Source organism: Anomaloglossus baeobatrachus, chromosome 2, assembly GCF_048569485.1.
Source record: "Anomaloglossus baeobatrachus isolate aAnoBae1 chromosome 2, aAnoBae1.hap1, whole genome shotgun sequence".
In the NCBI taxonomy this organism is placed as follows: Eukaryota; Metazoa; Chordata; class Amphibia; order Anura; family Aromobatidae; genus Anomaloglossus; species Anomaloglossus baeobatrachus.
In genome coordinates this window covers 626,142,977-626,170,376 of record NC_134354.1, presented here as the reverse complement: position 1 = coordinate 626,170,376, position 27,400 = coordinate 626,142,977, and the positions used below count along the sequence as shown (strand labels likewise).

The window sequence follows — 27,400 nt, the reverse complement described above, 5'->3', positions numbered from 1 at the left end:
TGGCTGTTGTAGCCCATGTCCTGGATACGTCTGTGTGTGATAACTCTTGAAGCACTGACCCCAGCAGCGGTCCACTGCTTGTGAATCTCCCTCAAATTTTTTAATCACTTTTTCTTAACAATCCTATCAATGCTGCAGTTATCCCAGTTGTTGGTGCACCTTTTTCTACCACACTTTTTCCTTCCATTCAACTTTCCATTTATATGCTTGGATACAGCACTTTGTGAGTAACCAACTTCTTTAGTAATGACCTTTTGTGGCTTCCCCTCCTTGTGGATTGTGTCAATAACTGCCTTCTGGACATCTGTTCAGTTAGTGGTCTTCCCCATGATTGTGTAGCCTACTGAACCAGAAAAAGGGACCATTTTAAATGCTTAGGAAGCCTTTGCAGGTGTTTTATTGTAATTATTTTCTCAGATAATGACTTTTGGGTTTTCATTGGCTGTAAGCCATAATCAACATTAACAGAAATAAACACTTGAAATGGATCACTCTGTTTGTAATGACTCTATATATTATATGTGTTTCCTTTTTGTATTAAATTACTGAAATAAATTAACTATTTGATGATATTCTAATTTATTGAGATGCACTCATATATAAATAGACTTTGATTAGAGATTAGGCCACCTTAAAAAGATTTGTTTTTAAGGAGCGTCTGAAGCTGTGCAAGTTGTGGATCTTCCTAGTTTCTTGGGGAAGAGCATTCCAGAGGATTGGTGCAGCTTGGGAGAAATCTTGGAGCTGGGAATGGGAGGTTCAGATTAGTGTGAATATTAGTTGAAAGTCATTTGTGGATAGTAGACAATGGGTAGGGTGATAGACAGAGATTAGGGTTGAAAGGTAGGGGGCTGCCATGTTGTGAAAATCTTTGTGGGTGAGAACAAGCAATTTAAATTGGATTCTATGATATATTGGCAGCCAGAGCAATGACTGGAACAGAGCCGAAGCATCCGAATAACGAATAGCCAGATAGGTTACCCTGGCTGCTGTATTAATGATGAACTAGAGAGGGGAAATATGCAATTCTCAGCTTTTTTTGGCCAGCCATTTAATCAGTTTATTCATAGTCATTATAGTCAATAATAATTTCTCTAGCGATCACAGGGAGGGTTCACATAAATAAGTCATACCTTTGACAATAAGACATTAGAGTTATGCCACTAGTATCAAAAGTTTCCTTAAAAAAGGCTAGGCCAGCATTGGCATGCAGAGCTTGTCAGCCACTTAATTCCTCTCACTCCTAGTGATACATTTCTATTTCAGGTCGTCAGCACATTATTCATATATTTGACAAAGTTCCTGCAGGAGTAAGCTGAATGGATATATGCACATTAGATGGAAGGTCCTGTAGGGCAATTGTTAAATAATAAATTGTGAGAACATTACTAATAATGATTGCTCACTTCTAGTCTTATCCAGCATGTGTATATCTTTGTTCTGTAGGGTTTGCAGCACATTGACACTCACCTGCTGTACATATTACTATGTATTATTCAAATGCTTCCCCCTCAGCGAAGCTTAACTAAATCCGCATATACAACAGCAAGAGCGGGTTAGAATAATACAATATTAGAGTTTTTGACTACACATAAGTAACCGTATTACATCCAAATCAAGCTGCATACCCTATGCACAATGTATTCTCATAGCCTGAGAACAGAGGGCGGTGGTATTTATTCTGCCTTATTGTACTATTCCCGTACTCCATAATCCTTCCTAATAGGATCTCATGATTTCAACCATACTGACACCAATAAACACCATATCAGAAAGTTGTGTGACTTACCAGGCGGTGACATGCAGATCCAGGGCTGTGAGGGAGGACAGAGTTTACTTCCTCAATGCACAAGAGTTATAAGTGACACAGTGCTCACGTAAAACCCAGTCTCCTCCTCCTTTTTTGCCTCAAGAGTTGTGTTTGGAAGAGTGAATGTAGTATTGCTACAACAACTCCCATTCTCTGGACCTTCTTACTGTCAGAAATGAAATGGCAGTGTAATTCAGGTAAACACTTGAGCGCCACAAGGCATTTCCTGGATTACAATGAAATTTCTTGAGAAAGTTCTGTGAATTTTACGTCAAACTAATTCTGAAATGATTTAAAGTAAGGCATATATCTCTATATTTCCATTTACTAGTTATGGCGTATACACAGAATATGTCACATATACTGTATGTCTAAAGCCAGCTTTACACCTTACAATTAGGTGTGCGATCTCGTATGCGATGTGACACGCCCAGGTCGCATATGCGATCTTATGAGATTGCACGTTGGTCGTTCATTTGCTGTCACACGTGCGTTAGTAGTCTATGTTAAATTGATCAATTTTGTGTGCGATCCTTTAGATCATGTGTTCTGTGACGTATGCATTGGGCACCTTTTTTTTTTTTTATTTACTGACTTGCCAAGCGTGTGTAATGTGTAGGGATGCGTTTTTACTATGTAATCTGCCATTCAGCTCTGCTACATGCCGCTGACAGCAGACACAGACAGCCATGTAGCAGCGGTGAATGGTAGTTGACAGCAGACACAGACAGAGCCGCACTGTCGGAATGAACTCGGGTGAACCTCACCCGACTTCATTGTCATGCTGCGGCTCTGTCTGTGTCGCGCCCTGATTAGCGGTCACCTGTGAAGGACTCACCGGTGACCGCTAATCTCCTGAGTAACTGAATTGAGCAGCCCTCTCTCATATACTCACCGATCCCTGATCCCCGGCGCTGCACGGCATTCACACTGCTCCGGCGGCTTTTACTATTTTGAAAAAGCCGGCCGCCCATTAAACAATCTCATATTCCCTGCTTTCCCCGCCCACCGGCGCCTATGATTGGTTACAGTGAGACACGCCCCCACGCTGACTGACAGGTGTCACACTGCACCCAATCACAGCAGCCGGTGGGCGTGTCACTGTGTAGTGAAATAAGTAATTAAATAATTAAAAAAAACGGCGTGCGGTCCCCCCCAATTTTAAAACCAGCCAGATAAAGCCATACGGCTGAAGGCTGGTATTCTCAGGATGGGCAGCTCCACGTTATGGGGAGCCCCCCAGCCTAACAATATCAGCCAACAGCCGCCCAGAATTGCCGCATACATTAGATGTGACAGTTCTGGGACTGTACCCGGCTCTTCCCGATTTGCCCTGGTGCGTTGGCAAATCGGGGTAATAAGGAGTTATTGGCAGCCCATAGCTGCCAATAAGTCCTAGATTAATCATGTCAGGCGTCTATGAGACACCCTCCATGATTAATCTGTAAGTTACAGTAAATAAACACACACACATGAAAAAATCATTTATTAGAAATAAAAAACACAAACACATTCCCTGGTTCACCACTTTAATCAGCCCCAAAAAGCCCTCCATGTCCGGCGTACTCCAGGATGGTCCAGCGTCGCATCCAGCGCTGCTGCATGGAGGTGACCGGAGCTGCAGAAGACACAGCCGCTCCGGTCACCTCCATACAGCAAATGAAGACAGCCGTGCGATCAGCTGAGCTGTCAGTGAGGTTACCCGCTGTCACTGGATCCAGCGGTGGATGCAGCGGTGGCCGCGGGTAACCCCAGTGACAGCTCAGCTGATCGCGCTACTCACCTCAGTTGCTGCGTGGAGGTGAGAGGAGCAGCGGTGATTGGTATCATTGAGGTGAGTCGTGTAGTGGCGTATGTCGCTATGTGTTCCTCACATATCTTGTTATTTCGAGTGGTGTTGTTTACATGGTCTCTGGCACATATTCACTGCCCCCAATCTATGTCTCTTTTAAATTGTATATTGTCATTGTTACTAAGTAAAGTTTTTTTATTTCTTTGCACTTATACCCCGTGTTTTCCTCTTTTAACTGAATGTAATCATGGAGTTTGTGCTCACCTAATGGGTCTTCCCAGTATGAAACCTGGATGTTTATGACACAACCGCACTGGGCCGTGGGGTACTCGTTACCAAGCCGCGGTCCTGCTTCTGGGACGCTGCGGTGTCAGTTTGTGCCGCTCCCACGTCAGCAGCCGAGCTCCTCGGATCCGCAGTGGCTCGAGGGGTCTCCGGACCCGGGGGTCGTGCGGGCACTCAAATAAAAAGGGGTGTAGTATGTACAGGGGATTGTTGTAGATAGTTTGTGATGCCACCCACGGTGTGTGGTAAGGTGGAATACCACCGCTGCTGTTGGGGAGCACCCGGGGGCGATGGAGTGGCAGCTGAATGTTAACCCCTCCTTGGGTAGGGGTGGATGCCCCGGGGCTCAGTGTCCAGAACACGAGAGGTGATGGCTGCTGGTGGCGATGCACCGGGCTGGACCGGAGGGTGTTGGTGTACGTATGATTGAATGATTGCACACAAGTCTGCTGGTAAACCAAGGTATCAGTGGCCGCCTGCCGCTTCCGGGTGTATTCGGTTCCCACACCAGGCTGGTGTACCAATTGTCCCTTCCTCCGGCACTTTGTACTTTTCTTCTATTTTAGACAACCTCGTATGGAATGGGGAAGTCCACTCCCGGTTTTGTTTTGGTTGGGAGATGTGCCCGCGAAAACTGACCCTTGGGATCTCAGTGGGTTGTTGCGGATAGCCTATCCCCCTCAGTGGACTGCCGTTTCGCTCTATCTGGACTAACACAATGGAACAACGTCTGGAACCTTGCTCTCGGCCTGGTTAATTAGAGAAGGGGCTTGCAACCGTCTTCTAACTAGGGTCCAGGTACCCCGCCTGTGCACGGTTTCCGGACCGGATCTCCGCTGGTGGTACCGGCGGGCTCCAACCCTGTCCCGGTCCACCTTGCATCTCCCGTGACCGGACTCCCATCACCTTTGGACACGGTCCACTGCTTACCACCTAGCCAGTAGATCAGGGCCACTACCCTGACTACCCTTCACTAGGCTACTGCTTGACTTCCACTTCACTTGAACTCCAACTTCCACTCCAACTTCAACTTGAACTACTTGGTTCCCTCCCCCGGATCCTCAAGACCCCCAGGTGGGCGCTCCTAATTCGCCTGGTCCCGCCCACTGGTGTGTCCTTCCTACCCTGAGGGGGGTGGCTAGGATTTTGTGGCAGATGGCACCTGATGTGGGATGGGGTTGAGTGGGGTGTGTGTTTCTCTGTGACCACCTGGCAGTGCCAGGGCGTCACAAGATAAAAAAGAAGAGAATAATTTGTGAAGCCACCTGTGGTATGCGGCAAGATAAGTGCTGCCGTTGCGAGACGGGGCCTCTGGGACAGATGGTGACACAGCTTAGTTGGTATCGCTCTCCATAGGTAAAGCTCTGCCCCAGGGCGGATGGGAGTAGTAGTAGGTGATGGCGAGGGGTGCAGGGCCGGAGGCGCAGGTGAATAACGGAGCAACACAGGGATGCAGTCTCAAGGTTTTTACTCACTGTAGCAGGTTCAAAGCTAACACGACATGCCAGTGACCGCATTTGGAGTGCTGGGTTCCACTGTGATGGGTTCCAGTCGATCCCGGGTAGTTCAGATGTCAAGACGGGTGCACCCTTCTAGTGTTCCTTCCCTGGTTGTCTTCCTGTGCTGACTTCTCACCTGCCTATCCTGCGCCTACGCACATAGTGCCCTGAGCACTGAGTGTCCGCGGACCCTGTCGGGTAGCTTGAAGCTCTATCCCTTGGCCCCATGGGGTCACCTTCCAGCGGATTCGTGTGCGGCGTTGGCTTTGGTACTAGATGTGTCCTTAGCCTCTGGTTTTACTAGATGAGCACGTTGGTTCTTCTCCTGTAGTCTAGGGACCAGTCCCCGTTCTGCGGCCAAGTCCCTCCACTCCAATATGTCCTATGTGGAACGAGGCCACGAAAGTATAGTGCACATCCTGTGGGCTTTAGGACCCCTTCTCTCTTGTGCCTGGGTCGAGCTGCACCAGCTCCAGACCACAGGTCTTCGCTCTCCACTGCTCCTACTTGACTCTCTCCCTCTCTGTCACTACAGTGTCCCCTCACTAACTATACTCCACCCCCAGATTGGTCAGATTAGGGGGAGGGAGGTGCCATTGTGCCGCCCCTGCAGCAGTCGAAAAGCTCAGATCCAGGGTCGCTGTGGCTCGAGAGTCTCCGGACCCGGGGGCTTGCGGCCACTTCGAAATGTAAAGTGGGAATATTTACAAGGGAGAGTTCGTCACGGCACCCATGGTTCGCGGTAAAGGGAGTACCACCACTGCTGATGGGAGTACCTGGGGCAGATGGAGCAGGGCAGCCAGATGATGTTCCCTCCCCGAAACTCTGGAGAATAGGTGTAGGATAGCGTGGTGCGGGCTGTGTGTTGGCAGGTAGGATGCAGGGAGAGCAGTGTACTCACTCAGACTGTGTGGATGTTAGTGCAACCATTAAGCAGACTCTGACACAGACGTAAACCAAGTGTCTGGCTGCCACTGCTACTCTGGGGAGCTCGTCCGGGAATAAGTCCCTGCTGGTATTGCTTAGTGGTCCGGAGCCTGCCTCCATACACATATAGATGGATGTTTCTGAGTGACCCCTCGGCCTGAAGTGGTGTGGGTCCCACTCCCTATATTTAAATAAGGAAGCTGTGCTCTCGATGGCTGATACTTGGGATTTCAGTGGGCCACATAAGCTGCAAAGCCCTATCCCCCTTGTTGTGTTGGTGCGTTCGATCTCTTAGCTCTTGGGGAAAGTTTATAAAGAGACTAATCTCCACAGGTAAATTACCAGTTGCGTGAAGCTACTCCCTGATCTAGTGTCCTGTACCCCGCCGTGCTCGGTACCGGTCCAGTTACTGGACTTTCTGGTACCGACCATTCTCCAAAACTAAGTCTGGGAACCCTTCTCCAACACCCTGCGACCGGCTCTCCGACTCCTCCGGTCCCAGACCACCGTCTGCGACCTAACCAAAGTCTCCCAGGGAGCTACAACTCCCTCAGCTCCTCACGCTCTGAGGGCTACTTCTGATCTCTAGGGAGCTGCTACTCCTAGCTCCTCACTCTTTGGGAGCTACTGCTGAACTGAACATGTCCCTCCCACCAGTCTGCCTGACCCCTAGATGGGTGGCCCTTTTCCAGCTAGACCACCCACTGGTATGCCTGACAGGGTGTGGTATGAGGTGTGGTTAGGATTTGAGTACTGATGGAAGCAATACCAGAGTTAGGATCCCAGAACCATGGAGGATGAGTTCTGCATCCTAAGAGCAAGGAGTGTAGTTCCTTGTGACACCCTGATAGTCAGGGGCATCACACCATCACCAGTGGTGGCTATACATAGCATTAATGGCACCAGCTCTAACAGTGACCCGGTGGGGAGCTGCTAATTTAGAGTGTTGTGTGTTTTGTGTGCATACTGGCGGATGACCTCTTCTTTACCCAGGATGTGGCACCACATCTCTGGCTGAGATGCAGTACCTCTGTGGCAACTGAAACCCCAGGGTCGCCACATTTACCTAATATGGCTTTATTGGTATACTTAATACCCAGAATATTAAGTGACACATCACTGGAATCAGAGTCTCTGTGACCACCGGAGATAGCTCGCCTTAGAATAAATTGAGATGTTGCAGAGATAAAAAGGAATGATGTCATAGTAGATGAACCTGATAACACATGAACATCCAAAAGGTCCTCATGAAATATGAAGAATAAATGCTGACATTGGGAATTCACCTGCTGAGCTACAAGTGTTAAATGTTATATCAGAGCTATAGCTCCTCCATAGAAAGCAACATAACAGATCTGTCAACAGTTTCCAAAAGGAATTTATTTCCATCTAAGATATACGATAGAATGAGAGAGCCATATGGATACATTGCAATAATAATGACAAACTGTAGAGTTACTTTAATTAACATGTAAACATGAAAACAATAAAGAGTAAAAGTTCAGCTATTTAATAAGTCACTGGGTGATTCCAAGACTGCGCTTTAGACTGCATGCCGTCCTCTCCATCTTTTCAATATTCCACTGATACTGTCTTCTGCTTAGCTGAGCCCTATTTATCTGAGAATGGAGGCGTTTTAATATAGCATTGTATCTTTTCTTCTGTACCTGTTATGTCATTTAAATAATAAAAAAATAAAATGACAATATTATCAAGGAATTATTCTACAGTCTAGTGTTATCACATGCCAATATGGTACATATTTAAATTACAATAAGATAGAGGCATTTACTCTGATGTAAAAAAAAAAAAACAACAAAATATTAATTTACAGTAATTCATAAATTAATAGTATTTTTTTTTATTTTCTCCTTCTCTCCAAGAGTAACTGTCATATAGCTTTAGTACACATGAAAATATAGTATGCAACTTTGCAATATATGTTATCAGAGAAATTTGCTGCTTTTTGCTCTTGGATAGTGATGGGCGAACTTCCAAATATTCAATTTAAAAAAAAAAAGATGGTTTGGGACCATTATTGATCCTGTAATCCTGAATATCTGCCCGGATGCTGATTCCCATATACGGTAAGTCTATGGGAACCGAATATTTTGCTTTAAAATGGTTTTAGAAAGGGCTAGGGAGATTAGAGCAGCATTATACTTACAGAGTCTCCCATGTGGCAGTAACACAACTTCTAGATTCTCATATATATTCACTGCATCCCCCGCCCACCGACAGTCCCGACATCTCTGATTGGTTGCAGCCAGACCGCATTTTTTTGGTGTTTGTGGTTATTTCTTTTCACTTACAGATTAGTAATAGGGGGGTCTCATAGATGCCTTTCATTACTAATCTAGGCCTTAGTGGCAGCTTGAGCTGTGATTAACCCTCTTATATTATCCCAAATGCCACCGCCCCAGGGAAAATGGAATGAACTGGGTAAAGAGCTAGGATTGATGCATCTAATGGATGCAACAATTCTGGGCAGCTGTAAGATGCTATTTTTAGGCTGGGGGTCCAATAACCATGGGTCTCCCCCAGTCTGAGAATATCAGCCTCCAGCTGCCGACTTTATCATGGCTGGGTATCAAATTGGGGGGAGAAAATCACACACCTTTTTTAAATCATTTCTTAAAATAATTTTTAAAAAAATCTAGTGGTTGCAGCCTGTAGCTGTATGCTTTATCTATGCTGGGTATCATAATATAGGGGGACCCTACGCTAATTTTTTTAAAAATGTATTCTTACACCACTATAGGTATGCAGACAGCGTGTGTGATTCCCAAGCATCAGACACGCTGTCTCACAGGGTGGGGGCACAGTCTGACAGCAAAGAATCAGAGATGCCGGGACTGCCAGTGAGCGGGGAAAGTAGTGGATATGTAAGAGGGTAATGAGCGGCCACGGAAGTAGTGTTACAGCCGTGCAAGAGACTCGGTAAGTATAACGCTCCTGCTTTATTCCACATTTTCTTTCTTGTTCCTTTTTTTTTATTATCTGGATGGCCAGATACGGATAGTTACACAGAGTTTACTGAGAACTCCGTGGTCGGGGTCGATGCACGGATACTAAGGGTTTGCCCATCACTACTTCTGGACTGATCTTTCACTCTCAGCTCACGGGTAAAATCTGTATTCATTGACAACAACTTTTCCCATTGCTGAGATAGGAGCTGGCAGTTGCTGTTTTTAAAATTCCATGGAAGAGTTTGAGCTATACAGACAGACATTCCGCTGCAAGTTCTCCTGAAGTGACACAATTCTCCAAAGAACTTTATGAGCACCAACTGCAATCACCTATCTCAGGATTGGGAAACTCTGCAGCCACTGAAAAGAGATTTTACCAGTTAATAGAGAATTTTGATAATGAGTAATCAGTCCTGGAGGAGAAAGAAGCAAATTTGTCTGATAAGATATATTACAAATTCATATTCTCACATAAACAATTGATTTATGAAAACATTTATAAAAAAAAATGGCTACGCTAATCACTCCATTAGGCACATGAGGCATATGCTCCTATGGACTGCCCTGCTTCCCAAAATCATGGCCAGATTATAATATCTGCAGAGGGTGTCAGCCCTTTATTCTCTCAAATCTAGGTTGTGAAAATACTCAGCCAACATTACCAATACTATGTCCAGACATAAATGCACAAGAAAATACAGCAGGCCCCCATTATAAAGGTGGGGACCGCAGAGGTTGTTCTGTCCCCACTTAAAGGCGATGGAAGGTGCATAGTTGAATGAACATACCAGGATGTGATGCAAGAGGGTCATCAGACACTCCCATGGGCTGGGCAAAAGAAACAGAAGAGCTGAAAGGTCTGACCAGTAGATGGCAGCAGAGACAAGCATGAAAAACATTAAATAACAGTTTTAACTAAGACAAATAGAAACAGCACAGTCCCCATCTGAAATTCACTTTGGGGATTTCACTATTGAGTCCATAATACAACCTGAAAGGAAAGGCATGTTAAATGCAAAAACAAGCTCAATTGAGTCCAAATCAAGAAGGATGGCTCAAAGTTCAGGTCCGGTAGCGTTCATCATGTAGGCACGCTCTCTATGGGCAAAAGCAGAACAAGTTCGTGGCTTGGCCTTGCAAAGGTCTTCGTCTCACCTTTCCTGATGACCTTTAGCTCCACCTTCCGAACATTGCCGTCCTGACTAGGCAGTATCCTAGTAATTAGTCCCATAGACCAGTCAGTCCTTTCTGTGGTCTGATCTTTCATGAGGACTAGGTCTCCTTCCTTGAGGTTCGGCTTGGGATGTTTCCGCTTCTTTCTTCCTTGAAGAATGGTGAGGTATTCCTTCCTCCATCGGTTCCAGAAGTAGTCAGTCAAGTATTGAACCCGTTTCCAGTGTTTTTGATAGTGTTCGCGTGGGTGAACTCTCCGCTGGGCATTACCGCGTTGTCAGTTTTTTGGGTAATGAGAATAGTAGGAGTTAATATGGTTGGTGTTTCTGGATCTATGGTCACCGGCACAAGGGGTCTTGAATTGATAATGGCTGAGACTTCAGCTAAAAGATTGACTAGAGTCTCATGTGTGAGTCTTGAGGAATTGACGTCCATTAGCATGAAGTTCAAGATGTTGCGTGAAATCCCGATCATCCTCTCCCAGGAGCCTCCCATGTGAGAACTGTGAGGGGGATTGAAGATCCAAGTGCAACCTTTCTCTGCCAGCTGATCTTGGATAGGTTTGGTGTCGATGTTCAGTTCTCTACATGCACCGACGAAGTTGCTTCCACGTCAGACCTCAGCTATTTCACTGGTCCTCTGATGGCAAGGAACCTTCTCAAGGCATTGATTAGGCTGGAGGTATCCATGGACTCTAACACCTCAATGTGAACGGCTCGAACACTCATGCAGGTGAATAACACAGCCCACCGCTTGCTGTTTGCTTGGCCTCCGCGAGTTCTGCGTGTGGACACCATCCATGGTCCGAAAACGTCTAGGCCCACGTAGGTGAACGGTGGCTCTGTAGAAAGTCTGTCTGTAGGCAAGTCAGCCATTTGCTGGTACAGTTGTTTTCCTCTCGCTTTAAGACAGTGCACAGAATCATGTAGTATTTGTGCTACACGTCTCTTCATTCCAATAATCCAGAGGCCTGCAGACCGTAAAGCACCTTCTGTAATTTGCCTGCCTTGGTGTTCAGTCTTTTCATGGTGGTGTTGGATCAGCAAGACTGTAACATGGTGTTTGTTGGGAATTATGAGAGGATTTTGTTCTGCAACTCCAAGATGAGCCTGATTTAAACGACCTCCAACTCTCAGTAAGCCAAAACTGTCGATGACTGGGTTTAAATTGGCGAGAGGACTTCTTAATGGAATCTGCTGTTTGTTGTATAAAAACACTTCCATTCTATGGCGAATTCACTCTGTTGGAGGTGGCGTATTATGAGGGACTTGCTATGGGAGATGTCCTCAGCAGAAAGGGGTTTGTGGCAGACATGCCAGCGATGACAGTCTTTGTTTTTAAGGTCCGTATGATAGCATCTGGCGATGTGCACTAACCTAGCGACAGTCCTGACGAGCCTCATCCAGCTGGAGAAACGTTCAAAACGTTGGCAACCGAGGTTGGAAGTTTTTTCTGCACTGGTGGCCAGGGTATTGACTTCAGCTCGGACATCTGGATCGTTGTCTGGATGTAGGATGCTGAAGGCTTCCTGGACACCTTCTTCTGACTGTCTCAGCAGGAACTCTGGACCTGTAAGCCAAGAAGAGTTAGCAAAAGAACTTATAGACATAGGTCTAGTTGCGTGATCTGCTGGATTCAGTTCAGTTGGTACAGGTTCTGCTAGGTTGTTGCAGACTTCCTTGTCCATAAAGGCGACGCTGTGTTCTCTCATTTCAGGCTTGCTGTTCATGGAACGCTGAAGAGAGTTACACCTAGTCTGAGCTTGATCTCGGTTGTTTGGGGGTCTTACCCTGGTAGATCGGAAGGGTAATGGAGAGACCCAATGGTTGGTTTTGTCTTTAGAAAACTCACAGTCCATTATTCCGATGAATTCTCTGTTCTCTACTGACAAGGCTACTTTATCGTCCTCCTTGGTTGTGAGAAAGACTGATCTTCCCAAGTTGTCGATATGCAGAGAAGAAGCGATGTCAGGTAGCTGTATTGTGTCTGGAGACTTCTCTTTCACTCCATAGTGATGAGGACATGGCTTTAAGCAGGTTGTGCGCTCATCTCCATGCACATAAGTCTTGAAGGAGTCAATTTCTGATCGATCAACACACGCATTTCCTATGACTACCCAACCCATGTCCAGTCTCTGGGCGTATGGTGCATAGTCAGGCCCATTACACTGTTGTCACACCTTGTGTACCCTTAGATTGTCTCTGCCGAGCAGGAGTAGAATCTCTGCATTATTGTCCAGAGGTGGGATAACACTAGCGAGGTGTCTTAGGTGTGGTTGATGAAATGCAGCGTCTGGGGTAGGAATTTCATTCCTGTGGCTGGGTATTTGGTCACATTCAACGAGCGTTGGTAGAGGTATTTCAGTCTTCCCATTGATAGGAGAAGCAATGATTCCCTGGGCTCTTCTGCCGCTAGTCTCTATGCGACCCGAGTAGGTGTTCAAGGTGTAGGGTTCTGATGGTCCATTAAATCCGAAGGCTTCAAAGAATTTGGTTCCTGCCAGGGACCGGTTGCTTTGGTCGTCTATGATGGCATACACCTTCATTGCCTTTTCTGGATGTCCCTCGGGATAAACCTTGATGAGGCATATTCGGGCACAACATTTCTGCATTTGGCCCTCTCCACATACCTCTGAGCATGAGCAGGAGACGGCTGTGGTGGTGTCAGTCTGATTCTTGGACTCCCCACCATGACTTGGAGTGGGAGTGGTGGTGACTGCAGCCGGTGTGTCTCTAGCTAGCTGGGTTGGGAGCATGGCTGAAACGTGTTTTTCGCTGTGACACTCCTCACACTTGATGATGGATTTACAGTCCTTGGCCATGTGCTCAAGTGATGCGCAACATTTGAAACAGATCCCAAGGTCTGTGAGGACTTTCTTGCGCTCCTGTAGGGTTTTGGATCTAAACCCTCTGCACTTGTTCAGTGAATGCGGTTTTTTATGGATGGGGCATTCTTGATTGAAAGACTTCTCGTGATGACATGGTGTACTGTTTATCTGTGCATGCTGCAGGTGATGGTAGCTCAGTCTTCCTAACCCTCACAGTGTTCTTAATGTCTCTGCGTTTGTGTATGGCACCTTCATACCTTGATGATGATGTTGCAGCTGCCGAAGTGTTGAACTCTAGGAAGTCGAGGCTGGGGTCGTTCCTCATCTGGGCCTGCTCGTCGATGAACTTGCAGAACTGAATAAATGGGGGAAAGGTGACGTCATGCACTCTTTTGTACCTTGAGACTGACGTTGCCCATTTCTCCTGCAGACTGTATGGCAGCTTCACCACGATTGGGTTCACTCCATGGGCTGTATCCAGGTAGCACAGCCCAGACAGACGAGGATCTCTTTTAGCGAGCTCCAGCTCCATGAGCAGATCACTTAGGTCTTGAAGCTTGTGGACTTCTTTAAGGTTGATCTTTGGGATGTCCTGCAGTCTCTTGAATAGGGCTTTCTCTATTGCTTCTGCGCTGCCAAAGGTGCGTTCCAGTCTCTGCCATGCAGCAGCGAGACCTGCTTCTGCTTGTCCCACATAGACGGTTCTGAGGCTCTTGATACGGTTTGTAGAGCCTGGGCCCAACCACTTGATCAGGAGGTCGAGCTCCTGTTCTGCAGTGAAGTTGAGATTGGCGATGGCTGCCTTGAAAGTTGCTTTCCAGGCCCTGTAGCTCTCTGCACGATCATCAAATTTTGTGAGACTAGTGTTGATTAACTCTCTGCTCACCATGAACCTGGCAAACTCAGATATATCTGATTTCTCACCACTTGTTGCCACGACGACTCGTGATGCCCCTGGGCGTATGGGCTGCCTGGCATGAATGGATGAGATGTTCCCGGGTAAAATGACGTTGCTGCAGGGTTGAGCTGTGGTTTAGCCTCTGTAGATTCTGATGACCGCTGCTTGAGCTGTGGAAGTGGGTCAGGAAACACTTGGTTGCCATCTTGCCGTGGTGACTGTGGTTGAGAGGGCACCTCTTGGTGACTGTTATTAATTTGCTCGAGTGCTTTAGGTGGCACTGGCACTGGTAGAGGTAAGTTGGAGGTTTCGGTGTTGTCGGCTTGGACGGCACTGCAAACCGGGGTTGCTACAGGTAACTGATTCAGTACATAGTCTCTTGTGCGATCAACTGGATTGTCTGCTTCCAGTGGTGGCGAGTGAGCTGGATCAGGACCTTGGATCAATGCTTGCTCAAGTAGTCTCACTTTAGCTAGCGCAACTTCCTCTTCCATCTGTGACCGAAGAATCTTTATCCGAGCCTCCGCTTCTGCCCTTTTGGCTTCCGCTTTAGCAGCTTCTGCTTTTGCAAGGGCTTCTGCTTTAGCGGCTTCTGCTTTTGCAAGGGCTTCTGCTTCTGCCCTTTTCGCTTCTGCTTCTACCCTTTTGGCTTCTTCTTCTGTCCTTTTGGCTTCTTCCTCTACTTCTCTTTCTGTGAAGGAACGTCTCACCTTGGATTCCTCTGCTCTTATGCGGGCCTCTATTATCCTGTCGCTCAGGGCTGAGCTTCTTGAGGATGATGACCCGGATGACCGAGAGGAACGTCTAGATGAGGTTGATCGGTGTGATCTGGTTTCTTGCTGGTGAGAGATACGGTGTTCGGCCTTGTCTATGGCATCTTGCACCTTGGCATCTCTTTCCTTGTCTACCTCTTCTGCCTTGCTCAGGTCTGAAAGAGCTTCATGAATTTTAGAGTCTTTTAGAAAGGTAATGTACCTTGTTGACAGTCTCTTGTATCTTTCATGAGCTGTGTTCAGCCGTTCCAGAGCGGCTTGTAAGCATGCGGCATCACCTGATGAGGATTCAAGTCTTGACATGTAATAGGTGACTCGTTCCCACTGTTCTTCCAGGTGTTCACATGACACATCTTTCATAGTGTGAAAGTTTTCAGTGACTTTTATTGTGGGTTTGGAAGAGCGCTTCGGTCGGACAACTTGGTCTGCTGAAAGTGTGGGCTCTGCCTCCTGGGCTTCATAATGGACAGTATCAGGTTGTATTTGCTCTGTTTCAGCAGTGGGGAACTGTCCAAGGTCTTTTTCGGCCATTTTGATTTAAGATGTACTGTCTCTTTAAGAAATTTGACTTTTAAATAGGGGTCCAAAAATTGTTGTGCAGCTCTGCAAGGACTCCCTGATGAGATTCCCAAGGTGTCTTTAGCAAAACTTGGGGTTCGCAGTGCAGCTATGTGCAGTAATGAGGTATAATGTACTGCAAGTCTATAGAAGGCGTATAGCAAGAGAGAAACAGCAGGTGCATAAACTGTCCCTTTACAATGCAAGCAGAGGTGATATAGGACGTGGCAGATGGGAGAGCTTCCCCTTAGGCTTGTCCAGGCATGCACTGTTGCAGGCACACTAGTGCACAAGGCTTGTTGCTAGGCAGATTACATGGGAAGTTACAGGGTTCTCAGGGATCTTTAGCCGGGGTATTGAGCTCTTAAGCAGTCTTCTGACTGTTCTGTCCCCACTTAAAGGCGATGGAAGGTGCGTAGTTGTGAGAGGTTGTGAGAATCTTACCTTCGTTTTTCCTATAGGTGGGGCAGACAGGACCAGAGCGCTCCAGAGTGAAACATGCACATGCTGAGATGAAACAATGGTGGTTTATTTTCTCCAAAGGTTAGGACATGCAGAGTGCAGTAATCCAAGTACTTGGCATTGTAATTCTCCAGTGATGCTTGCCTCTGAAGCTACTACGTGGTCAGAAGACTTTGCTCCTAGTAGCTCCAATCCAATAAGGGATGTTGTTCTCACAAACTCTGGTTTGGAATGAACATACCAGGATGTGATGCAAGAGGGTCATCAGACACTCCCATGGGCTGGGCAAAAGAAACAGAGGAGCTGAAAGGTCTGACCAGTAGATGGCAGCAGAGACAAGCATGAAAAACATTAAATAACAGTTTTAACTAAGACAAATAGAAACAGCACAGAGGTGCAAAATACTAATGAAACAACCACATACTAACCCAACAAACATCCATGGAGTGGCTGCCTAGTATTCCAAATGCACACAGGTTTGCAAATGGGGCATTCAAACAGTATTTGGGATGCTCTGGCCAGATAGCCTATTACCAGCTCTCTTCTATCAGATCAGGTGGACTTCCTATTACCATATGTACATCCCACATTACCCAGCCACCGCTGAATGGCCCAGACTGCACCCTGCATTAAAAAAACATTCAAAAACGATAATGCATGGGGTATTGGTCTATATTTTAGCTAAAATGCACATTAATAGTAGCGGCATGTTACAACTTGTTGTGCATTTGTGTCTGGACAATGTATTTGTAGCTCCCCTGAGATTGGTCGCTACAGGGTATATCATTATATCCTTCCCTGGCAGGTCAAGATGCTAATCTAGTAAGTTCTACACACACCTCACACCACCATACAACAGGGAAACAGTCGTTTACATACTGCCATCCAGCATGTCACTTCCTTTATTTTCTACTGGAAGTAACGTTACGATGTTAATATTCATACGCCCATTACCTTATTAGGCGGTCTATTTAAAAATGACATCCATATTCATCATTAGTTGTCATTACTGCGCAAGCGCAGCTTTGCCAACCAAAGTCCTTTACAAGTTGCCATTCAGGATTGTCACTTCCGTTCTTTATAACAGATGTGACATCCGGGTGTCTTAACACTAACTTTATTCTTATCTGTCACCTCTTTATTAAAATTACAAATTCCTACTAATGATTACTTACATCTATGCTTTGGATAAAACATTTTGTGCCTAATCGTTGGTTTTGTACGCTTCCACGCATGTGCTTGTTTGCCAACCAGGCCGTTTACATGCTGCCATCCAACACTGTCACTTCCTGTATTTGTTGTCCGTATCCACACGCCCACTACCTTATTAGGCGGTCTATTTAAACCCCAGACGCCAGACAGATAGGATACAGGCACCACGGACCCGGAGAGGCAGTTCTCTATCCAAATCTTATTGATTTCTACTATTTTCATAACGTTGGTAAGTGCACTTATTCCTTCATTCCCTTTTTCTTGGATCCATGCTATTTATGATGGGAACCTTTTTATATTAATTGTGTTTTTATGGCATTACCATTCATATCTTATCTGCACAGTACTCAGTTTCTATGACAGCTACTTATGTCTTATTTTCCTTTATCCATAGGATTTATATTGACACATAGTAAAGAGTGAATCATACTTGTCCGTGATGCAGCCTTTTCTTGACATTTGTTACTCTATATATTTTTTAACACTCTGAGTTATTATCAGAGCTTGTCTTTGAATCGTCTTGTGATATAACATGTTATGAGATTATACATCAATGCATGTGTGTTTATTAAAGTTATTCATGCTATAATTTATATTTAAATATACAACATTTTCTTTTCCTTTCTGTCACAGTGAAATCTGATGAAGGTCGTTTGACCGAAATATTATTTATACACAACTGCTAGTTCCAATAAAGAATTTCTTCTATTTTTCAGCTATATTTGAGTGCTGGATTTTTGGATTCTTTGATACAGGGGTTGGACCCTATCCAGGCACCATCCATTTTGTTGGAGTGCCGCACTTCCACATACTATTGTAGTTTTGATAAAATCACTAGTGATGAGCGAGTACTAAAAAGCTCGGGTGCTCGAGGCTCGTTCCGAGCATCCCAAGATACTCGTGTACTCGGCCCGAGCACCGAGCCCAATGTTATCCTATGGGAGACCCGAGTATTTTTATGAAATGACCCCGGCAGCATGTAGAAACCCTAAAAATGTCACAAAAGTCTCAGAAGAGTGCTCAAATGACATGGCAACAGCATGGGGAAGACCCCTTGAAGCATTTATCACTCAAAAGTCACAGCTGTGAACAATTTTGTCTGCGTTTTACGCCATTTTTACGGACTCACCAGAAAACCTTCAAAAATGACACCAAAATGAATTTTCATGGCGGAAATGTTAAGGGCACATACCCAATAGTGAGATAGAGCTGGTGTATGTTACTTTTGGAGATTACATGAAAGATTTTACGTGAAAACATTGTGTGGCACTCCGATGTCCCTGAGAAGAGACGTACATGAAAGCCTCTTGAGTCTAATGTGCCCATTTTGAGGAAGTGAGTCTTTGTAGTATTTTCCTTTGCCAGGGCAGTCCAAAATTGTGAGGTTCACCAATGCCCCTGCAGACAGACGTGCATGAGGGCCTGTAAACCTGAAGTGCCCATTGTAAGGAAGTGGGTCTATTGTAGTATAGCCCTTAGGCAGGGCAGCCAAAAATTGGGAGGCTCCACATTGTCCCTGGATAGAGACGTGCATGAGGGCCTGTAAACCTGAAGTGCCCATTGTAAGGAAGTGGGTCTATTGTAGTATAGCCCTTTGGCAGGACAGCCAAAAATTGGGAGGCTCCACATTGTCCCTGGATAGAGACGTGCATGAGGGCCTGTAAACCAGAAGTGCCCATTGTAAGGAAGTGGGTCTATTGTAGTATAGCCCTTAGGCAGGGCAGCCAAAAATTGGGAGGCTCCACATTGTCCCTGGATAGAGACGTGCATGAGGGCCTGTAAACCAGAAGTGCCCATTGTAAGGAAGTGGGTCTATTGTAGTATAGCCCTTTGGCAGGACAGCCAAAAATTGGGAGGCTCCACATTGTCCCTGGATAGAGACGTGCATGATGGCCTGTAAACCAGAAGTGCCCATTGTAAGGAAGTGGGTCTATTGTAGTATAGACCTTAGGCAGGGCAGCCAAAAAATGGGAGGCTCCACATTGTCCCTGGATAGAGACGTGCATGAGGGCCTGTAAACCAGAAGTGCCCATTGTAAGGAAGTGGGTCTATTGTAGTATAGCCCTTTGGCAGGACAGCCAAAAATTGGGAGGCTCCACATTGTCCCTGGATAGAGACGTGCATGATGGCCTGTAAACCAGAAGTGCCCATTGTAAGGAAGTGGGTCTATTGTAGTATAGACCTTAGGCAGGGCAGCCAAAAAATGGGAGGCTCCACATTGTCCCTGGATAGAGACGTGCATGAGGGCCTGTAAACCTGAAGTGCCCATTGTAAGGAAGTGGGTCTATTGTAGTATAGCCCTTTGGCAGGACAGCCAAAAATTGGGAGGCTCCACATTGTCCCTGGATAGAGATGTGCATGAGGGCCTCAAAACATTGTTCCCATTGCAAAGGAGCGGGTCTCCTGTCGTTGTAATGTCCATTCTGAAAGAATGGGCAAAAAAATTTACCACTGGGGGTATACCTGAAAGAACGGCCTAACTATTGTAACGGTCATCATGGTGGCGCATGAGGAGAAGGAGGAGCAGTCCAGCGATTATCCAAAGTCCAGAAGTGTGTACCCATGGGTGAGTGGAGGTACATGGCAAATTCCCGTTACAAACTTTAAATTCCGCTCTCATTTGCTGGTGGTGTGGTGAAGGGGGCCCAATCCAACCCTTGTTCATCTTGATCAGAGTCAGCCTGTCAGCATTTTCAGTTGACAGGCGGGTGCGTTTATCTGTAATGATTCCACCTGCGGTACTAAAAACACGCTCTGACAAAACGCTAGCGGCAGGGCAGGCCAGGACTTCCAAGGCGTAGAGAGCCAATTCATGCCACGTGTCCACCTTGGATACCCAATAATTGTAAGGCACAGAGGAATGTCGGAGTACAGTTGTTCGATCTGCAAGGTACTCCTTGAGCATCTGGGCAAACTTAGGATTTCTTGTGGCACTACCCTGCACCTCAGGGGCTGTGGTACGTGAGGGGCTGAGAAAACTGTCCCACATCTTAAAGATTGTTCCCCTACCTCTGGCGGATTGGACTTGTGCCCCTCTTGGCTGTACGCCTTGGTTGTCCACTGATTCCTGACCTATGCCGCTAGCGTTTTGTGAGGGCAATGCTTTGCCTACTTCCATGACTATGGCCTTCCGGAACTGCTGCATTTTGGCTGACCTCTCCACCTCGGGAATAAGAGACATAAAGTTCTCCTTGTAGCGTGGGTCTAACAGTGTTACCAACCAGTAATGATTGTCGGCCAAGATGTTCTTAACGCGAGGGTCACGAGACAGGCAGCTTACCATAAAGTCAGTCATGTGCGCCAGACTCTTAACAGCCATCACTACAGTATCCTGACCAACACGATGACTGAACATGCTGTACTCCTCCTCCTCCTCCTCCTCATCTACCCTGTCCTCTGGCCAGCCACGCTGAACCGAGGATATGACTGGTGTGCATGTCATATCCTCAATTTGGCCGGAGAGTTGCTCCATGTCTTCATCCTCCTCCTCGTCATAGTCCTCCACTGCACGTTGTGATGAGACGAGGCTCGGCTGTGTGTTATCACCCACACCCACTACTATTTCTTGCTCCAACTCATCGCGCTCCGCCTGCAATGCATCATGTTTGTTTTTGAGCAGAGACCGTTTTAGAAGGCAGAGAAGCGGTATGGTGACGCTAATAATGGCGTCATCACCACTCACCATCTTGGTGGAGTCCTCAGAGTTTTGGAGGATGGTACATAGGTCGGACATCCATCTCCACTCCTCAGGTGTTATGTGTGGAGTTTGACCCATTTCCCGACGGCTTAGGTGATGCAGGTACTCAACAACTGCCCTCTTCTGCTCACATATCCTGACCAACATGTGCAGAGTTGAATTCCAACGCGTGGGGACATCACACACCAGTCTGTGAGCCGGAAGATGCAAACGGCGCTGAAAGCCGGCAAGGCCGGCTGAAGCAGTAGGTGACTTTCGAAAATGTGCAGACAGGCGGTGAACTTTTACCAGCAGATCAGACAGCTCTGGGTATGACTTTAGAAACTGCTGAACCACGAGGTTGAGCACATGGGCCACGCATGGAACATGAGTCAGCTGGCCTCGTCTCAAAGCCGCCACCAGGTTCTGGCCATTGTCACACACGACCTTTCCTGGCTTTAGGTTCAGAGGTGTGAGCCAGTGATCTGCCTGCTGTTTCAGAGCTGTCCACACCTCTTCTGCATTGTGGGGTTTGTCACCTATGCAGATTAGCTTCAGCACAGCCTGATGCCGCTTCGCCGAGGCAGTGCTGCAGTGCTTCCAGCTTGGGACTGGTGTGGAGGGTAAAGTGGATGAGGATGCGCAGAAGGAGGAGGAGGCTGAAGAGCATGACATTCCGGAGCTGTAGAGTGTGGGTGAAACCCTGACTGAGGTAGGGCCTGCAAACCTTGGTGTGGGAAGGACGTGTTCCATCCCTCGCTCAGACTGGGTCCCAGCTTCCACAATATTAACCCAGTGTGCAGTCAACGAGATGTAGCGGCCTTGCCCACAAGCACTTGTCCACGTGTCTGTGGTTAGGTGGACTTTGGCTGAAACAGCGTTGTTCAGGGCACGTGTGATGTTTTGTGACACGTGGTTATGCAATGCGGGGACGGCACACCGAGAGAAATAGTGGCGGCTGGGGACCGAGTAACGTGGGACAGCTGCCGCCATCAGGTCGGGGAATGCTTCTGTCTCCACCAGCCTAAAAGGCAACATTTCCAGTGCAAGCAGTCGCGAAATGTTAGCATTTAGAAGTGTGGCATGTGGGGCGTTGGCAGTGTATTTGCGCCTGCGTTCAAAGGTTTGCTGAATGGATAACTGAACGCTGCGCTGGGACAAGGACGTGCTTGATGATGGTGTTATTTCTGCGTGGGCAACTGCAGGTGCAGGGCCGGAGGAGGCTTGTTCGCGGGCAGCATGGACAGGGGATTGGCTCGCATGCACAACAAGCGAAGACGTAGCAGTGACATCAGCAAGCACTGCTCCTCGACTCTGTTGTACTTCCCACAAAGTCGGTTTCTTGGCTGACATGTGCCTGATCATGCTGGTGGTGGTCAGGCTGCTAGTTTTGGTACCCCTGCTGATGCTGGCACGGCAGGTGTTGCAAATGGCCTTTTTAGAATCATCTGGAGCCAACTTAAAAAACTGCCAGACTCGGGAAGACCTAACATTTGTACAGGCACCTTGTGTCGTGTTGTTGTTCCGGGGAACGGTTGCCTGACTTCTGCCTGGAGCCACCACCCTGCTTCTTACTGCCTGTTGGGATGCTACGCCTCCCTCCCCCTGTGCACTGCTGTCCTCGCTCTGCATATCCTCCTGCCAGGTTGGGTCAGTTACTGGATCATCCACCACGTCGTCTTCCTCTTCCGCACCCTGCTCCTCCTCCTGACTTCCTGACAATTGTGTCTCATCATCGTCCACCCCTTGTTGAGACACGTTGCGAACTTCGTGAGAACGTGGCTGCTCAAATATTTGGGCATCTGTACATACGATCTCCTCATGACCCACTTCAACAGGAGCTGGCGAGAGGCCAGAATGTGCGAATGGAAACGTGAACAGCTCTTCCGAGTGTCCAAGTGTGGGATCAGTAATGTCCGAGGACGTGTACTCAGCTTTGTGGTAGGAAGGAGGATCAGGTTCTGAAATGTGCGGTGCAGTATCACGGCTACTGACACTTGACCGTGTGGAAGACAGAGTGTTTGTGGTGGTGCCAATATGACTGGAAGCATTATCCGCTATCCAACTAACAACCTGTTGACACTGGTCTTGGTTCAAGAGCGGTGTACTGCTGTGGTCCCCAAGAATTTGCGACAGGACGTACGTGCGAGCGAGTAGATGTGGCCCTTTGTTGTGGCGAAATTAGAGCTTGCCCACGACCTCGGCCTCTGCCTGCACCACCATCACGTCCACTTCCTTGTTCGTTGCCAACGCCCTTGCGCATTTTGCAATGCTGTGCTGACGTGTATTCACTAGACTTGTGCGTTATATCCAAGTTTGTGCAAAACGCACACAAGTGCACCTGTACGCTGCCACCGACAGGCACACACGTGCGGTTTTTAAATGCAAGCACGGACGCACTAAGAACCTAACAGGTTTTTAGGAGCGACAATTACTGAGAAGTTTGACACTATCAGACACTGCTGACTGACGTGTATTATTCACTAGACTTGTGCATTATATACTAGCTTGTGTAAAACGTGCACCTGTACGCTGCCACCGACAGGCACACACGTGCGGTTTTTAAATGCAAGCACGGACGCACTAAGAACCTAACAGGTTTTTAGGAGCGACAATTACTGAGAAGTTTGACACTATCAGACACTGCTGACTGACGTGTATTATTCACTAGACTTGTGCGTTATATACTAGTTTGTGCAAAACGTGCACCTGTACGCTGCCACCGACAGGCACACACGTGCGGTTTTTAAATGCAAGCACGGACGCGCTAAGAACCTAACAGGTTTTTAGGAGCGACAATTACTGAGAAGTTTGACACTATCAGACACTGCTGACTGACGTGTATTATTCACTAGACTTGTGCGTTATATACTAGTTTGTGCAAAACATGCACCTGTACGCTGCCACCTACAGGCACACACGTGCGGTTTTTAAATGCAAGCACGGACGCACTAAGAACCTAACAGGTTTTTAGGAGCGACAATTACTGAGAAGTCTGACACTATCAGGACTGTTTTAGACTGTGTACACCAGCCCCAGATATGATGAAGCCTGGTATACGGTCACCACTAGGAATGGCTATATACCCTGCCTGCCTGTATACAGATACAATAGTCCTGAGAAGGACTCTTCTGGTCACTAGCCTGTATTCCGACCTGGCTATACCCTGCCTGCCCTGCCTGTATACAGCAACAATAGTCCTGAGAAGGACTCTTCTCCTGTACTCCGACCTGGCTATACCCTGCCTGCCTGTATACAGTTAGGTCCAGAAATATTTGGACAGTGACACAAGTTTTGCTATTTTAGCTGTTTACAAAAACATGTTCATAAATACAATTATATATATAATATGGGCTGAAAGTGCACACTCCCAGCTGCAATATGAGAGTTTTCACATCCAAATCGGAGAAAGGGTTTAGGAATCATAGCTCTGTAATGCATAGCCTCCTCTTTTTCAAGGGACCAAAAGTAATTGGACAAGGGACTCTAAGGGCTGCAATTAACTCTGAAGGCGTCTCCCTCGTTAACCTGTAATCAATGAAGTAGTTAAAAGGTCTGGGGTTGATTACAGGTGTGTGGTTTTGCATTTGGAAGCTGTTGCTGTGACCAGACAACATGCGGTCTAAGGAACTCTCAATTGAGGTGAAGCAGAACATCCTGAGGCTGAAAAAAAAGAAAAAATCCATCAGAGAGATAGCAGACATGCTTGGAGTAGCAAAATCAACAGTCGGGTACATTCTGAGAAAAAAGGAATTGACTGGTGAGCTTGGGAACTCAAAAAGGCCTGGCCGTCCACGGATGACAGCAGTGGTGGATGATCGCCGCATACTTTCTTTGGTGAAGAAGAACCTGTTCACAACATCAACTGAAGTCCAGAACACTCTCAGTGAAGTAGGTGTATCTGTCTCTAAGTCAACAGTAAAGAGAAGACTCCATGAAAGTAAATACAAAGGGTTCACATCTAGATGCAAACCATTCATCAATTCCAAAAATAGACAGGCCAGAGTTAAATTTGCTGAAAAACACCTCATGAAGCCAGCTCAGTTCTGGAAAAGTATTCTATGGACAGATGAGACCAAGATCAACCTGTACCAGAATGATGGGAAGAAAAAAGTTTGGAGAAGAAAGGGAACGGCACATGATCCAAGGCACACCACATCCTCTGTAAAACATGGTGGAGGCAACGTGATGGCATGGACATGCATGGCTTTCAATGGCACTGGGTCACTTGTGTTTATTGATGACATAACAGCAAACAAGAGTAGCCGGATGAATTCTGAAGTGTACCGGGATATACTTTCAGCCCAGATTCAGCCAAATGCCGCAAAGTTGATCGGACGGCGCTTCATAGTACAGATGGACAATGACCCCAAGCATACAGCCAAAGCTACCCAGGAGTTCATGAGTGCAAAAAAGTGGAACATTCTGCAATGGCCAAGTCAATCACCAGATCTTAACCCAATTGAGCATGCATTTCACTTGCTCAAATCCAGACTTAAGACGGAAAGACCCACAAACAAGCAAGACATGAAGGCTGCGGCTGTAAAGGCCTGGCAAAGCATTAAGAAGGAGGAAACCCAGCGTTTGGTGATGTCCATGGGTTCCAGACTTAAGGCAGTGATTGCCTCCAAAGGATTCGCAACAAAATATTGAAACTAAAAATATTTTGTTTGGGTTTGGTTTATTTGTCCAATTACTTTTGACCTCCTAAAATGTGGAGTGTTTGTAAAGAAATGTGTACAATTCCTACAATTTCTATCAGATATTTTTGTTCAAACCTTCAAATTAAACGTTACAATCTGCACTTGAATTCTGTTGTAGAGGTTTCATTTCAAATCCAATGTGGTGGCATGCAGAGCCCAACTCGCGAAAATTGTGTCACTGTCCAAATATTTCTGGACCTAACTGTACAACTACAATAGTCCTGAGAAGGACTTCTGGTCACACTGTTTGCAGCCCTGCTACGGAAATAACTATAAAGGGCCGCAAACCTTTCCCTGAAGCAGCAACACTCTCCCTGCACTGACTGTCTGGATGGCTGTGTGCAGAGCACAGTGCGCCCGCCGGTATAAAGGCTCGGTCACGCTGTGCAGGCCGGCCAATCACTGCAATTCCACAACTAACAGGGCTGTGGCATTGCAGTGGTCTGCCAGCCAATCCCTGCATGAGGGCTGGCTCTCAAAAGAGCGCCAACATGCAGGGATGAAGACCACGAGTACAGCACGAGTATCGCGAGATTACTCGTCCCCGCCGAGTAGCCCGAGTACAGTGATACTCGTGCGAGTACCGAGTAGTGACAAGCATACTCGCTCATCACTAAAAATCACTGATTAATCAGCAGAAGATTATCATTAGACGACTACTTGGCGTGCTGTCAGGTAGTCCAGCATATCCATGAGCTCTGTATAATTGATAGATCTGTAGCAGAGAAAACATTGATTTTATCAAAATGACAGCAAACAGCTCAGTAAGTGAAACATTGCTAAAATAAGAGTCTCTGTCTCTACATTATGCTGCTTTCAGATGGGGGAGGAAATGACACGCCAGCACCGGGGCTGTTGGGCACTCGTTACTGGGCCACGGTTCAGTTTCTGTGACGCTGCGGTGGCGGCAAGGCCCAGTTCCGTGACCCCGGCAGTATCAGTTAAAAGGGAGGGGGGGATAATAATAGTTTGTGACACCACCTGTGGTACTTGGCCAGAGATAGCCGACGCTGCGGGATGGGGCCTCTGGGGCAGATGGTGACGCAGCTAGGTTGGTATAGCTCTCCACAGGTAGAGCTAGGCACCAGGGTGGATGGGGGTAGTAGTAGGTGATGGTGGGGGTGCAGGGCCGGAGGTGCAGGTGAATAACAGAGCAACACAGGGATGCAGTCTCAAGGTTTTTACTCAGTGTAGCAGGTTCCAAGGTAAAATGACTAGTCAGTGACCGCCTTTGGAGTGCTGGGTTCTACTGTGATGGGCTCCCGTCGATCCTGGGTAGTTGGGAAGTCAAGACCGGTGCACCCTTCTAGTGTTCCTTCCTTGATCATCTTCCTGTGTTGACTTCTCACTTGCCTGTCCCGCGCCTACGCACATAGTGCCCTGAGCTGGTGTCCGTGGACCCTGTTGGGTGACTTGAGGCTCAATCCCTTGGCCTCATGTGGTCACCTTCTAGCGGATTCATGTGTGGGTTTGGCTTTGGTACTAGATGTGTTCTTACCCTCTGGTTTTACTAGTGGAGCACATTGGTTCTTCTCCTCTAGTCTAGGGACCAGTCCCCGTTCTGCAGCCAAGTCCCTCCACTCCAATATGTCGTATGTGGTACGAGACCACGAGTGTATGGCGCACTTTCTCGTGGACTCTAGGATCCCTTCTGTTTTGTGCCTGTGTCGAGCTCTACCAGCTCCAGACCACACGTCTTCACTCCTCCACTGCTCCTTCTCAACTCCTCTCTCTGTCAGTACATTGTCCCTTCACTAACTAGACTCCACCCCCAGGCTCGGTCGGATTAGGGGGAGGGAGATGCCATCACCATTGGTGGCTATACATAGCATTTAT

General features: G+C 47.1%; 2 protein-coding genes across 2 annotated transcripts in view; both read right to left on the bottom strand.

Annotated features, from left to right (window-relative positions):
• LACC1 (laccase domain containing 1) overlaps nucleotides 1-1,870 on the bottom strand; it is a 58,649-nt gene extending 56,779 nt beyond the window's left edge. Inside the window, exon 1 of the mRNA XM_075334384.1 lies at nucleotides 1,790-1,870. The gene's annotated coding sequence lies outside the window, so the exon portion shown is untranslated. The remainder of the gene's footprint in view (nucleotides 1-1,789) is intronic.
• A 5,960-nt stretch (nucleotides 1,871-7,830) lies between these two features.
• CCDC122 (coiled-coil domain containing 122) overlaps nucleotides 7,831-27,400 on the bottom strand; it is a 34,363-nt gene continuing 14,793 nt past the window's right edge. Inside the window, 1 exon segment of the mRNA XM_075333871.1 lies at nucleotides 7,831-7,980. Coding sequence (XP_075189986.1) covers nucleotides 7,831-7,980 — 150 coding nt within the window.